We start from the raw sequence: 16110 nt of genomic DNA, 5'->3' as shown, positions 1-16110 counted from the left end.
AAGGAAGTCATCCCACTGTGGTTATGCACAGCCATGTAAAAGGTAAAGGGACCCCTGACCATTAGGGCCAGTCGTGGCCGACTCTGGGGTTGTAGCGCTCATCTCGCTTTATTGGCCAAGGGTCATGTGGCCAGCATGACTAAGCCACTTCTGGCGAACCAGAACGGCACACAGAAACACCGTTTACCTTCCTGCCAGAGTGGTACCTATTTATTTACTTGCACTTTGACGTGCTTTCGAACTGCTAGGTTGGCAGGAGCAGGGACCGAGCAATGGGAGCTCACCCCATCACGGGGATTCTAACCGCCGACCTTCTGATCGGCAAGTCCTAGGCTCTGTGGTTTAACCCACAGCGCCACCTGCGTCCCTTCGCACAGCCATGTAGGCAATGGTATATTAACCCTGTATTACATTGACTGTTTTGAAAATAGTTATACTTGTTCTACATCAGCTGACATTTTATTAAGTTGGCAAATTAATTTTAGTTACAGAAAATGGTGTCATTCCCTCTTCATTTTGGCTAGCCTCTCCACTAATTTCAGTTCCTTTCTGAAGTAGTGCAAATTTAAGTGTTTACAGTTTCTCATTGGTATTACAATTCTTATTGGTATCTGTTTTCTTATGTTCCAGAAGTTAGTTTTAAAACTTCTTATATGTCTGCTTCTGGCAATCTAGTTCCTATACTAGTTCAAATAAGGCTATGCTTTCCCCCCCCTTTCTTTGCTTTTATACAAGACCTCCCCCCTTTATTTCAAGCTAGTGGTATCTTTATCTTTCTTGCATCTTTTCGTGCAGAAGTCTGATGATATTTTTTTAAAAATAATATTTATTAATAATTTCAAAATTACAGAAAAGAAAGAAAAAAATTAAAAACAACACTACAATACATAAAAAAGAATAAAAAAAGCAAAACATAAAAACCAATGCAACAATACAGCAAAAAGATAAAAAAAGAAAGGGGGAAAAAAGACACAAATCCCATATTACATATCTTTAACTTCCATTTGCTTGTTTCATTGACCTCCTCACACCTCCCTTTTTGTATTCTAGTTTGATTAGTTATTTCAGCAAATTCTTTCCATCTTTCTCAATTTTTATTAAATAATTTATCTTAACAATTTAACCTATTAATTAGCTCAACAAATCCTTTCCATCTTTTCCCCATATTCTGTTATTCAAATTACCTTAATTTATTTAACCTTATCTTACCAAAAAACACTTTAGCGCTTAAAGCTTAATACTCGATTATACATAACTCCTGATATCATTTCTACTAGAGTCATATAGTTTCATTCCAACATTTTCCCTAATATTCATTAATTTTAGGCTAATTCCCTAGAAAAAAATTTTCTTTATAAATTTTCTTCCAATCTTCATCCAACGTCTGTTCTTCCTGGTCTCGGGTCGTGTCAGTCCTTACTGTCCATTCCATCTAGTCCATCAACCTGGTAATCTTATGTCCGAGGCCCTTAAGTCTCTTCCATGTCCCTTCTGCAGATCTTCTTCTTCTTGTTTATACTTGCACTTTTCCTTGTTTTTTGTTGGTCTCTTTCTTAGTTTCTTTCCTTTCTTATTGAGGAGTAGGTCTCTGGGGGATTCCAACCCAAAATTATCTCCGTCTCCCTTCATCAAACCAGCCCATTCCCCACAGTCCCACTCCCCACAGTCATCAATGTAGTCCAAAAAATATTTAAAAGCATATTTCAAGGTCTCTCCAAAGTTAAGAACCTCCTCAGCTCCAGACTCCCCCTGGCCCACTCCAACTTCAATCTTCAAAGACAGCGGCTTATGCTCCTGTAGGGTCTCGGGTCTCTCCATTTGTATTATTTGAGGTGCAACCGCAACCTCCTCCATTATCCTCTGCACTTGCCTAATCAGTACAGGTTCCTGAGTTGGTCCCTGAATGGTTTCTGTATCAATATTCCCTGTTTGTCCACAGTTATTAACCACAACAGTCATCAAATCCATTTTCTCATTCATCAAATCCATCTTCTCATGCATCTGTTCCAACAAGGCACTTGTCTTGCATAAAGCAAGCACCAAAACTTCCTCCCAGCTCATATTTAGTCAAGGTCAAAAAGGACTGGTCCCACGATCTTAATCTGACAGCTGTAGAGTCCTCAAGTAGACTGCAGCAACAATTTAGCAAGCTCCCTCTAGAGGAGACAATTTCTATTTGTATCCATTTTTTTTAAGGCAAGTCCAACAAAGGAAAATTACTTTCATTTTTCAGATATTTTGTTTCTTTAAAATGCAAAAGGCAACATTGGAATCAGTTTATTTCTCTTCTTTAGCTATCTGTCAAAGTATTCCATTCACAGTCAATGAACCTCTCCAACGATTTCTGTCTCTGACACCCCGTTCCCAGGTTAGAGACGGTGGAAACTTATCTTTCTTCACTCCCTCTCCTGCAGGCGTTAAACAAAGCCCCCCCCCCCTTTTCTCCTGCTTCCAAGGGGGTTTCAGTAGTTATAAATGAAGGAAATTTAGACTTTTTTAACGACTTTCCAGGCTTTAGCTTACAAGGTTTTTGCTTCAGTCTATATACAAAAAGCGGAAGGCGGACTTCCTGTTTTGAACCTTCCCGCTTCGGTGCCAAATTAAGATATTTCTTGATCCAATTTTCCGTTTCTACTCACGGGTACTTGTTTTAAATCCAATTGTCCACAGGAAAAAGTCAGCGCTCTCTGGCAATGGCTGTGCGGCTTCACTCCGTGAAAGTAGCAATCAGTTCGCAGCACCGCACCACTCACCCTACTTCACTCTGGAGCCCCAAAATGGGGTTCCCGGTGAGTAGGGGGGGCGCTCCTGGTGCCCTGCCGAACCCCACGTTCCCAGGCTTCCTCCGCCTGGGATTTCTAGCGGGTCCCCACCTTCGCCGCGGCGGGAAGACCCAGTTTCCACGGAGCCAGTTCCTCCGGTCGGAGGAACTCTGCCATTCGCCGATGGCGCTAACCCGGAAGTCCCAGAAGTCTGATGATTTAACAGGCTCTGTGTAAGAGATAATAATCTAATAATAATAATATGTCAGGATTGCACTTCCGGATTTCATCTGTTACCCATACCAGCAGTATTTTTCCTCTGTACCAGTTGAGTTCTGTGTAGCATTTCAAAATGTACTGAGGTATTCACCATTCCCAGATGCATAGGCAGACATGATCTTTTCAAAATCAGGAGTGGAGAACCTGTTATCTTCCAGATGTTGGTGAACTATTGGCTTTGCTGGCGGTGGCTGATGGGATTTGGATGTCCAACAACATCTGAAAGGTTAGAGGTTCCTCATCCCCAGAAAGGATTAGTATCATGCTAGAAGGTTGGGTAATTGTTGGGAGATGGATCTGTTTAAAGGTTTGGCTTTTGCCATTTAATTTCTTCTTCAAGTCTCATGAAATGTGGAAGACACTCGAAATTATTTTTTTCCTGGCTGTTAAGGTGCATGCAAGATGAAATTCCTAGATAATTTTAGATATGTCTGTTAATTTATCTATTCACTTGTGCACTCTCCAGATATTCTACTGATATAACAGCAATAAAACTTTCCCCCCTTGACAAGCGCATACAGGATGAGATTCCTAGGCAGTTTAATGTGCTTGGCTGTGGTTAATGTTGTTTGTTGTATACTAATAGAAGTTATGATCCATTCTGATCTTAATATTTCATCATTTTATCAATACATTTTTGTTCTGGCAGACATTTAGCTTGTTGGCTAAAATACTTTAAATACGCAGATCCCTTGCTATTTTTCTTATCATCAGCTGCTCCTGTCTTTGTTGTTTAAGGTTTTGTGGTATCATTAACAACTGTTTTTTCTGGGTGTTTTTAGAATTTTCACTTTGGCTACTACAGTGGAAGACTGTCATGTGCGTGGTCTGGAGTTATATGGTCTGTTTTGGCTGCCAATGTGGTAAATACATATTAGCAAAGAAGTGCTGCGCCGGATATATTTTGGAAAGTAGGCATAATATCAAGTGCTATTACTCAATTGTTGCTATATATACTAAGTGTATACTGAGATAGTATATACTTAGTATATCTAGTAACTCCTGAAATCTTATGTGATTTAGCCTCTCTTTGTCAATATATGCGCCCAACTTAATGCAAAACAGAAACATGGAAAACAGATGGGAATTATTTAGCAGCTAAACAGTCTGCAGCAAGTTCCTGAAACAAAATTTTAATCATAGGAACCTTATATTTTAAGTACAGCAACATAACAATTGATGATATCATGCTACCATATGAGCAGCTTGAAGTGAAAAGTTAAACCAATGACCATCAAAATACAGACTCTAAACGTCTATAGAGAAAATGGCAAGAGTTAAAGCAGAGATGTTGACTGGAGGAGGCCCAAAATGATTTGTTATTTGAAAAGTATACAGGAAAGTTTAACTAAAGTTTAGCTTTCTTCAGGATTTTTAAAAATCAGTGTTCTGCAGCTTGTTATCAACATTCTCCCAAGGTTATTCCTTTAATTTGGAGCTGGTAATGGAGCAGAGGGAGATATACTCCTTGAGGGTAGGGAACTTTTGGCCATCCAGATGGTGCTGGACTTCCAGCTTCCATCAACCCTGACCATTGATACACGTGGATGCAGATTTCTGCAAACAGATACCTTGTCTGCATTGGACATATGCATGCAGTGTTTATGTGCATCAATCTCCTGAATGCATCCTGCTAAATCAGGTTGTGCAAATGCAGTGGTACAAACCTTGACACTTTTCCCAGGTTGATTGACAGCCTGGCTGGGGTATTGACTCCATGTGTCCACCCCCCCCATAGGTAATGCTGTTGTCACATCCAACGTCATTGGTCAGGGCTGACCTAGCCATTGAGCAGAGTGGGGCAGCTGCATTAGGCAGTAAATGGTGGTGAGCAGCAAGGAGGTATTGGGCAACAGAGCTATGGGTGCCACATGCCCTGTGCTATGTGGCCGTTTAAGCTTGCCTGCTGCTCCCAGGTGTGGTGGATGATGCTGTCCCACTATCAAATTAAGATTCAGTTGCTAGTCCAGTCCAGTATATGGAATTGGGGGCGGGGTGGAGGGCATGGCATCTTAACCTTCACCTCATGCAACCCACTGTTTTGGATCAACCTCAGATTAGACATCAGTTGGGCAGATGCATGCATGCAGAGTTTTAGATTAAATGTAATTGAGAAAAAGAAAGAATGGAGGGCACCAGGGTAAAAATGAAGAAAAATGAGACCCTGAAGATCCACTGTAAAATGATAAATTGAGGGAGCATGTTTAAACTAAAGCACCCTACTCTTCAGAGAAACTATGTTGGGTCTAATCATTTTCATTTGAGGGTTTGTATTTTTTCATTTATAATTGCACATCCTGTAGAATGTTATGAACACCAATTTGCACATACTGCAGAAAACTACGAGCACCAACATTCTCATTATATATGAGGCATGTTTATTTTCTAGCATTAACTGAAACCAGGTTATCTGCTTGTGATATGATTATCCTTGCTGCATTCTCTTTTGATTACTGATTATTTAAAACATTTTCTTATTAATATGTCATTAATATAGACAAATATGTCTATTAGTCATAATAGCATTATAGGTTCTATTCCAATGTTGTATTCCATTTCTCAACCATCGATGTCAGCTATCTAATTTTGTCCCTGCAATAGATCTTATCTGTTGACTGTATCTAATATTTAAATTAGATATCCCTTAAGCAAGACTGCAGATTTACAAAGTCTTGCATGTGCAATCTTTTGCAGTCAAGTAGAAGGCCAGCAATTATCCTCCACATAATTAATTAAGACAGTCGGAGGAACCATTCTAAAGTTAACCCCAGTTGCTTGATAAACAACAGTTTGAAACAGTAAATTTGAGCAGGATTGAATGAATGTTTATTATTACGGCCCAACAGCCAGCATACTTTGAGCAGGATTTTATACTCACTGAAACGGCAATATTCTGCTTAGCAATTCTAAGCAATTCTATCTCTGACAAACAGCTTGCATTTTTAAAAAATTGGCTTGAGTAACATACCTGTGATATATCATTTTGTAATGGACTTCCTGTATGCTATAACCAATTGAGAACATTGTAATGGACCAAATGCAGTAAAATGGTAATTCCTAAAAAACCCTTATCCCCCCTTATATTTTAGTTTGTGTAACGTTAAAAGAGTGCTCATTTTCCTATTATTATTTTTAGACTCCTATGCAAAGTTTCTTTAACTTGATGTTATTTCCAGTTGTAGTTAGTACAAAATATTTTACCTGAAATCTTTTGAATCTGGGGGTGAAAGGGAGGAGAAGCAGTCATCTGCTCATGCTCTTATTTCTTCATGGGTGTGAAAATCTGTGAATGTAAAATTTCTATTTTCCCAATCAGAAAAATAACCTATAACCTAAAATATATATTCAAATTAAACATGGAGGGCAGGAAAGTTACATCTGTTCTTACTAGACTACTAGTAAAACATGGGTTTTTTCAGTTTTGTTGTCTCGGGACTTGTTCCACAGTTATCCTAACATTGGACTTAACTCATTTGTTATAATATTACCAAAGCAAAATGAACCACATCTATCCATATACCCAGCTCCAAGGGTGTATAAGGCTATAATCCTTATGGAGCAGGAGTATAGCTAACCTGCCAGCCAGTGGTGAGTGTGGCCATTCCACGCTCTTGCACGCAGCCACATTCCTGTCTGCAGCATGTCTGTGCATATCTGCTGAAGTGGACGTTATCACCCACTTCTGGCTTGTTAAATGTTTGGTCCAATAATTTAGAGAAGGGGTGATTTGCATCCCCATCAGTGTGCTGGACTATGTGTCTGCCTTATTTCTTCTTCTTCTTCTTCTTCTTCTTCTTCTTCTTCTTCTTCTTCTTCTTCTTCTTCTTCTTCTTTCTTTTTGCTGCTTCCACCAAAACCAGTGGAATTTGGGAAGTCTGGGAAATAACATTTGGAAGCTAGATCAGGCTTCCAAATTTGGGGGGCGGGGCCTTAGCCACTCCTGTACTAGGAAATAATCCCTATTGAACACAGTAGAATTTAACTTCCCAGTAAACCTGCATTGCATAAAATTTCACTGCAAAAGTTTGCTAGTAAGTTGGTATGAATGTAAGAGAGCTCCTATTAGGAAAACAAGTGGAAGCCAGGGGTGTTAAATGAAAAATGGATGAATTCAAAATGCAAGGGTACTCATTTGTGTTTGAGCAGTGACGCCACAGCTTGTTAAATAAAAATTGGTGGAATAGTGTCCTCCTGCTGTGCTGTTGGGTTACCATATTGCAAACTGGTATATTGAAAAGGCATGTAATTTGGGCTGTTTACTACAGAACCCCGTGTTCCTGCTTCTACAGTGCTATGGGTGTTGCTCCTGTACCACGTGGATAAAATGAGAAGCCCAGGATTAAGCAAGAGAAGCCCATGCTGTGGCTCTTTCCTATGCCTATGGTGATACTGATTAAACTGGATGGGCATGGGGCCTAGCACTGAATGCGCCTTGGCTTTTCCAGCTACCAAGCCACTTGAGGACTAGTACTGTACGCTATTCATTCTAGCAACTGTGGCATAAGTATCAGGCTGAAGGTTCAGCTGCCAAATAACGGTAATAAATGACTGGAAAACAATTAAATGAAAAATCAAAAAGGATGTTAATGAATCCCCTTCCTTTATGTTTTTCTATAGGCTTGACCTGGGAAAAAACACTCCGGCAAATTGGATTTGAAAGGTAAGCATTGGGTGTTGATGTTCTATTGTATACAAAACCGAATTTTGAAATGGAGAGCGAGAATAAATAGAAAAGTTAGCAAATGCTCATGTTCAGCAACTGAGATTTACTCTTGATACTATTTGTAATATTTGAATATTTCATTATATTCACACACATTTGGAACCAGTGTGGTGTAGTGATTAGCATGTCAGACTTGGACTTTGTAAACCAAGGTATAAATCCCCGCTCAGCCATGGAGCTCACTGGGTGATCTTGGGCCAGTCTCTGCATCTCAGCCTAACCTACATCACAGAGTTGTTGTGAGGCTTAACATTTTGTAATTAGATAATACATTCTTATTTTGGACACTATTGTTGTTATTTCTAACCTTGGAGAATAGTAACACTGGCCATTTAGATTTTCTATTTCACATGAGATAATCTTTCAAAATGCTGTAGCTTGAGCAAAGTAGCTTAATATTCAGGAAATGTCTTGGGTAAAGAGCATTTCAGTTAAATGGAAGGTACCTAGGTTTCATAGATTTAAATGAAGGTTGTATATGTATTGATTTATGAGACAGTAAAAGATGACTGTAACACAATGTACTGTAATAGTAATCACTCTTAACAGAATCTCTTACATGAATTTTCTTGGTGCCAGTAGAGCTTAAACTTCCCTTCCCCACATCTGCCCCCTATGCCTGGCATTTAATTTTAAAATAAAAAACAGAATTTGCTAATCACTCTTTTAAATTTACATCTCGCTGGCCCTGAGTGCACTCCTGAAATGTAGTGATAATCCAATTCAACAAATATTGCTTCAGACTAGTTTATGGCATACAAGTATGTACCTAAAATTCTAAATGTTTGACTTCTCTTTCTCCCGCTCCTGAAGTCAGATATAAATTTTAAGAGACCCAAACTTATGTCACTGTATGACCTAAAATTAAAAATGTATGTGTGAAAATGACACGCAGACTGTTGTGTCTGTATCTGCTAAGAGTTTGAAGATGGGATGTGGGAGGAGTTAGCAGGTATTCAAATTAGACTCTGCCAGATGCTCTGCAAGTTTCTGGTTGCCCCAAGACCTATTGGGAAGGTGGAATAATCAATTGCTTGTCTCCCATCTCTGGAAGCACAACATTTCTAGATTTTGTGCGAGTCTAGGTTTTGGAGGGCCCCTCTACCACAGTGCTACCTTTTGTTTGATTGCCAGGAAGCAAGCCAATGAACAAGCAGTTAGCGGCATCTGCCAATACTTTTTGTTTATTTCTTCACCATTGTCAGGACCAGAATGAAAGGCAGCAAACTAGTACAGTGGTGCCCCGCAAGATGAATGCCTCGCAAGACGGAAAACCCGCTAGACGAAAGGGTTTTCCGTTTTGGAGGTGCTTCGCAAAACGAATTTCCTATGTGCTTGCTTCGCAAGACGAAAATGTCTTGCGAGTTCCTGCAGGGTTTTTTTCCTCCCCCCCCCCCTTTTCCCCAAGCTGCTAAACCGCTTATCAGCTGATGGCTAAGCCGCTTATCAGCTGATCTTTAAGCCGCTTAACAGCTGATGCTAAGCCGCTTATCAGCTGATCTTTAAGCCGCTTAACAGCTGATGCTAAGCCGCTTATCAGCTGATCTTTAAGCCGCTTAACAGCTGATGCTAAGCCGCTTATCAGCTGATCTTTAAGCCGCTTAACAGCTGATGCTAAGCCGCTTATCAGCTAATACTGTAGCGCTAAGCGCTAAACCTCTAATGGGCTTGCTTCGCAAGACGAAAAAATCCGCAAGACGAAGAGACTCGCGGAACGGATTCTTTTCGTCTTGCGAGGCACCACTGTAGGTTGTAATGGTGAAAGAGGAATAGCAGGTCTGGGGGCTCTGGTCAATGTGTAGCATGGGTGTGAGCCCAGTTCCTTGATGCTGACCCTGACTTAAGGTGGTGCTTAACCTGGGCAGACTGGCTCTTCTATTGGAAATGAGAATTGAGCATCCCATGAAGTTCTGGCCTTTTTACACCTGATCATGGGATGGTGGGGCCTGAGGCTGCTGAGGTGTTGTTGGGGAGGGAGTTGTTGCTCTTGATGCTGCTGGAGTTTTTCTCTTTTTTTGTATCTTTTGCTGTGATCTATGTGGAAATTGTTCAGTTTGGTTTTGTAATTTGTATTTACTACTGATGGCTACTTTTGTTATTTTGTAGTTATGTATTTTTTCATTATGTAAGCTGCCTTGAGCATGGCTTGAACTGTTGAAAGGCGGCATACAAATAAATTTATGTAATGTATGTTAACTGATGCTGGATTGCTACATCTAGTCCAAATTTACCATCTAGTCTGATGAAGAGCTCTGGAGAACTTGAAAGCTTATAGTATTATATTTCACCATATTTTCTCTATATTTTGTATGGAACATATACAATCAAGCTAAAACGCCTGTGACTTTTAGCATAATAAAATAGTGGATCTGGTTATTTTTGTATAGCAAGTAAAGCACAACAGCGTCACAGGACATCACATATTTAGAGTGTATGGGTTGCTGAAAGTAGTACACAGACCTCAGTGCGTCTTCACACTTGTTTATTTAGGATCATAGCTGGTGACGTGTACAACTGGCTTCCCTTGTTTAAATTAAGATGTTTCTAAACTGATTTAGTGATGTTCTGGCAAGTTTATACACAGATGAGTCATAAGACTACTCACTGTTAGAGATGCTGCATAATCATAGGATAATTAAAAGGGACATGTGAAGCACTCATACAGACAAATATATACATATATATATTTGGAGGCAATCAACAACTTCTGCATGCGATACAATGTTTATAACAAGTGGGATTATAGGAATATAAACAGGAAGGTCATCAGAAGTCCTCTACAGTTCTCATCTAGAAAAGTCTCTTTCCCCAGCTTTGATTTTGCAGAATGTGCTGCTCTGCCTACAGGTTTCTCTTTTCTCTACACTCCCGCAAAAATGCTGCAAAATATTGCAATATTGTTTCTTTGCAAGGACAGAGTGAAGCACAGGGGTTGGTTTGCACACCTGTGATTTGTGAACTAGTTCACACTGACAGCAAGTAAAGGTGCAACTTAGTTGTACACACATTCCTTCTTTGAGACTCCTATGCACCTGTTGACGGTAGGAAAGCAATTTGCTGTGAATTAGTCCTCCAAGCAATTACTTCTACTGTGAGGGCAAACCTGCTTCCACAATTGCCCTCTTTTTTTTTTTACAGGGCACTCCCATTGGGGGAAGAGATTAAATTCACACAGAGAGGATATATTTCTGGTTTTTTGTGTGTGTGTCTGCATTTGGCTGTCTTAGCAGGCTGCAATTAATCTTTCCTTCTGGAAAGTAATGCATTGTCATGATACTACAAGTGCATGTTCCCTTCCACATGATTGCCATGGAAGCTATAGTGCCCACACCCACTTCAATAGTCAGGTGTGTTTTTTTTGAAAATATTTTTTTCAATAGTCAGGTGTTTTCACAAAGGATAACTGGGGGGAGGGGATAGTATTCTTTCAAATTATGTACCTACTAAGTGGAATTTGATAACTATGGCTAAAATATGTTACAACTTTTGCAACATGTGAATGGATAGTTTATAGACATATATTGTGTATGGACAAATATAATGCCATTTGGAATGCATTTATAAAAAATATAGCAGCTTATAAATAAATATATATGATTAGAATATTGCACTTATATACTTTTGTATTAGACAAGTACGCACAGAACTGTAGTGCTTTTTCTTTCTTCTTTTGTGTTTTTATGCACTTTTTGTTTCCTTTTTATTTTTTCACTTTATTTTGTTTAAATCTTTTCAATAAAAATAAATATAAATCACACTCAAAAAGAACGCACAAACGTCACCAAGATAAAACTTTGCCACACCAAGTTCAGATACCTAGGGGTACAACTAACCAGAAACCTCAATAAATTATACTTCCAAAACTACAACCCCTTGTGACAACAAATTAACAAAGACCTAAAGAGATGGAACAACATGAACTTCACTCTCTCAGACAAAATAGCCATGATCAAAATGATCACACTCCCAAAACTAACCTACCTATTCCAAACCCTCCCAATCTTGATTCCCCCAACCCAACTCCATAAATGGCAGAAAAAAACTACACTTATATATATATATCTTCTCACACAAAAAACCAAGAATAAGCCCCAAATACTTGCACCTCCGCTCCTCAGAGGGAGGATGGGGAATCCCCAACATAGAAGCATATTACATTGCCAACCAAGTATGCCACACAATCCCATATATACTAGAAGATGAGACAAAACAATGGATACACCTAGAGAGGGACACAATTGAAAATACCTGCACCACAGCATACCCATTCCTCCCAAACAAACTAAGGAAAATTCCCACAACACTTAACAGGTACACACAGGCCATGCTTAAAGCATGGAAAGCAGAAATAGGCAAACTATCCCCAACCCTATCTCCACTAATTCCCCTGGCATACCACCCATTATGCCACCACTCAGCACGAAACATCCAGATAAAAACCTGGCAAACCAAAAGCCTATATCGCCTAACAGATTTCTATAAAAATAGCAAACCCTTATCAACACAAGAAATATAAGACAAACTAGAAGACACCCAAATGCCCTGGTTAACTCATCACCAATTACATGCCCCTTTAAACAATTAAGTAGTAGAATCAGCAGCAACTAGGCCCCTGACAGCCTTCAAAAACCTCCTCCTACGACAAAGGGACACGGCAAAGGGATGGTATCTGCAATATACAAAATACTACTCCAAAACCCCACGAACCCCCTAGACATAATCAAAAAACAATGAGTGGATGACATAGGCTATGAGATTAGCCCTACTCAGTGGACCAGAATGTGTTCTAAACCCCTCTTTAAATCCATATCAACGAAAAGAAAAGAACTCACTCTAAAACTCACCTACAGGTGGTACATAACACCAAGGAAATTAGCACTAATATGCCCAGGAACCTCACCAAAATGCTGGAGAGGGTGCGCCTCCATAGGCACATACTTCCACATGTGGTGGGAATGCCTCAAAACCCAACTACAGTGGTGCCTCGCAAGACGAAAAACTCGCTAGACGAAAGAGTTTTCCGTTTTTTGAGTCATTCCGCAAGACGAATTTCCCTATAGGCTTGCTTCGCAAGACGAAACGTCTTGCGAGTTCTTGCGAGTTTGTTTCCTTTTTCTTAAAGCCGCTAAGCCATTAATAGCCGCTAAGCCGCTAATAGTCGCTAAGCCGCTAATAGCCGTGCTTCGCAAGACAAAAAAACCGCAAGACGAAGAGACTCGCGGAACGGATTAATTTTGTCTTGCGAGGCACCACTGTATTCTGGACAACAGCCATAAAAGAAATATGCAAAATAACTAAGCAAGTATTAGAAATCACCTCAGAACTGGCCCTACTAAACATATTCCAAGACAGTAATGCCCACTCACATCACAAAGAACTCATAACCCACCTGCTCTCAGCAACCAGAAACATCATAACCAGACACTGGAGAGACCTGTCTGGAGTAAGCATGGACCAATGGTACCAAATAGTATGGGAAACAGCCTTACTAGAAAAATTAACCAATAAACTGAAACTGACATGGGGACAAATATAAGAAGACGCTTTCACCCCAGTATGGCTCCCCTTTATCACATACACAGCCCAACAAGACAATGACAAGAATACACCAACAGCATACAAATCAATATGGTTAACCTGATCCAAAACATCCACCCACCCCACTCACACATGAAAACAAAGCTCACCACAGCAAATCACAAACAAGCAACCATACCCTAGGCCAACCCCAACCTCTCTCATCACCAAAGGAACACAAGTCAATAGCAAAGAGAACCTGCACAAGCGACGCTGACAGAAAACCCCATACATACATTAAGTAAAATAGAGACATCGTCACCTGACCCCACCCCCACTCACGATTCCCGCCCACCTCTTTCCCACTTTTCTTCCTAATGTAACACTCATGTCTCAACAAATGAAACTGATCTGTAGAAAATGTAACTTGAAAAAAGAGACATTGCATATACTTTTGTAAACCAAGAAATCTTTAATAAAAAATACGTTTAATAAATAAGTAAATAAATATAAAAAAACACCACAATACTGCATTTCATTCTCATAAACCCAATAGTTTAACAGTAGTGTATGTGTGAAGGCATGCTTGTTATATCTGTGGCCCAGGGGAGCGGGGAGAGAAGCAACTAGGCAACAAAAAGACGCATCTGGAAATTTTATATTTGCACAATAAGGCTATCATTCTGGACAATTCAGTGAATTTTCTGTGTTCTTCCACTGAAGTAATTTTTTTTGTTATTAAACACAACTGATAAGTTGCCAAGTGAAACATAAATAATAGCTCTTGAGAAACTCTGATTTAACAGCCCAGATTCACGATGCATCGTTTTAGATGACATAAAGAAACATTTTTGCCAAGAGAGCTGCAGCATGTCTAATACCAAAAAAAATTCTTGGCCTTTAACATGTGTCACTTGTGTTGTGCATGTCACTGTGGTTGTAGATGTTGCAAAACAGCTCATAACTTGTTTCTCTGACAGCAAAACTCTTGTTACAATACTCTTTTATTTTGTGGGATCAGAACTATGAAGACCATTTTTACCCACTGACGGGGAAAAACTCAGCTCTTTAATTGTGGGAGCTTACCCTTTATTGAAATATAGCTGTATCAGCTCATGCTAGACTTGATATGGTTTGTGCATGAAGCTCATATTTGTAGAGGTGCAGCAGTGGAGTTGAATATAACAGTCAGTGTCCCAGAGGAAACCATTCACTTGTTTGCCATTGGTTTTTGCTAAACTGGGTTAATAATACACTGTCTTTAATTACTTAAATCTGTCAGCTGCATCTTATGATATATGCACTAAACGTCTGTGGTGTAAATACCGATTCACTTTTGCTTCACTAATGCTGGTCACATTATGGTCTTGCTATTTTACTAAGTCTATCACTTACTGCCTTCTCGCACCACGGCTGGCTCTGGTAAACTGAAAAGGGCAAGTCACCCCCCTCAGAAGCATTGTGGCAGATGATAGGATTTGGTGGGGAAGGCTTTTACATTGCTTTTTAATTGCTGACCTAACTTAACAGGTTTACAACTGACAATCTGCATCCACTGTAGCTACATTTCTTTTTAAGCTAATTTATACCGCCACCACTTTTTAAAAAATGCTCTTTTCTGCCACCATCTCAGTCACTCATGGCTCTGTCCAAATCAATTATAGTAAGGTTATTAGAGATACTTTTCAGTCCTGAGATTTTGGCGAAACATCTTCTCAGTTACGTATTTACCAACATTTACCGTTTTCTCTGATGCTAAACTTCTACTTTAAGCAGTGTGTGTGATTGTGTGTATATATATCACATCAAAGCAGCCAAACAATGTGGATGCTGAAACATTTTGTTATAAGAATTCGTTATCTTAGGTTTTCTTAGTCACATAAATAAACATACAGCTTTAATGATTGACTTCATCCTACCAGAATCCAGAGTGAACGTGTCTGAAGTGTTGTTTGATGCTTTACAAACAGTCTCTCTCTCTCTCTCTCTCTCTCTCTCTCTCTCTCTCTCTCTCTGTGTGTGTGTGTGTAGAATTTACCAACAGAGAGATACAGCTGTATAACACAGCCCTTCACTAAATGGCAGCAACAAAAATGCTACATCATCTGAGGCTCTTGCTTGTCATCCACTGAGGTGTATATATGCCATGCTTCATTCATAGATCTCAGGGCGGTTCACAACATAAATATTCAATCAAAATTATTTTAGAAGTCAATTATGCAAGCTTTGCTAGTAACAAAAATCATTTTAAGTACAAAAGTTAAATGCTTTCATGACCTACATATTTCCTAACCTTACTATGAAGTTTCTAAGGAACTTAAAAACCATTAGATGATTGTTTCTGCCAGATACCTCGGTACAAAGAAGTTCTACTATGAAACATTTGCCCGTCTTCATTTGCCTGTAAAGCATTTGGCAAATATTTGCATATGATTTCTTGAGTGATACTGGTCCTGCTGATCCTTGTGCTTATTTTCCTTTCAGCTAAATTAATTTCAGGAATATTTTTTCTGCCGTTTAATTCAGGTCATGGACAGAATCAAGTATCTGATACATGCTATTTTATTGCTGGTGTTGTTTTGAGCAGTGAATTGTTTGACTGTTGCCAATGTTTTTCTTGGCATCACCTAACCTCCTGTGGACACCAGTAGCTAGGGAATGTATAGTGATTAACCAGCAGCAGCATATGAACTGGTCTTTGTTTGAATCTGGAGAGCAATTTGGCGTTGCAGTTTGTCCAAAGAGCTACAGCTTGCATGCTATAATAATTTGCTTTTGTCTTTTTAATTTTGTTCTTTATCTTTTGTTCATGAATAAATAATAAAGAGA

The 16110-nt window shown here is 39.4% G+C and overlaps 1 protein-coding gene across 8 annotated transcripts in view; it reads left to right on the top strand.

Annotated features, from left to right (window-relative positions):
• Positions 1–16110, top strand: part of PIEZO2 (piezo type mechanosensitive ion channel component 2) — a 215677-nt gene that overhangs the window by 90149 nt on the left and 109418 nt on the right. For all 8 annotated transcript variants that reach the window (XM_081014068.1, XM_081014067.1, XM_081014063.1 and 5 more), the window contains exon 4: positions 7659–7701. In XM_081014068.1, the coding sequence (XP_080870194.1) occupies positions 7659–7701 (43 nt within the window). The remainder of the gene's footprint in view (positions 1–7658; positions 7702–16110) is intronic.

This window comes from Podarcis pityusensis (assembly GCF_964106645.2).
Source record: "Podarcis pityusensis genome assembly, chromosome: 7".
NCBI classification, from domain to species: Eukaryota; Metazoa; Chordata; class Lepidosauria; order Squamata; family Lacertidae; genus Podarcis; species Podarcis pityusensis.
Note: the sequence above shows the minus strand (reverse complement) of the source record. Positions and strands in the feature narration are given on the sequence as shown.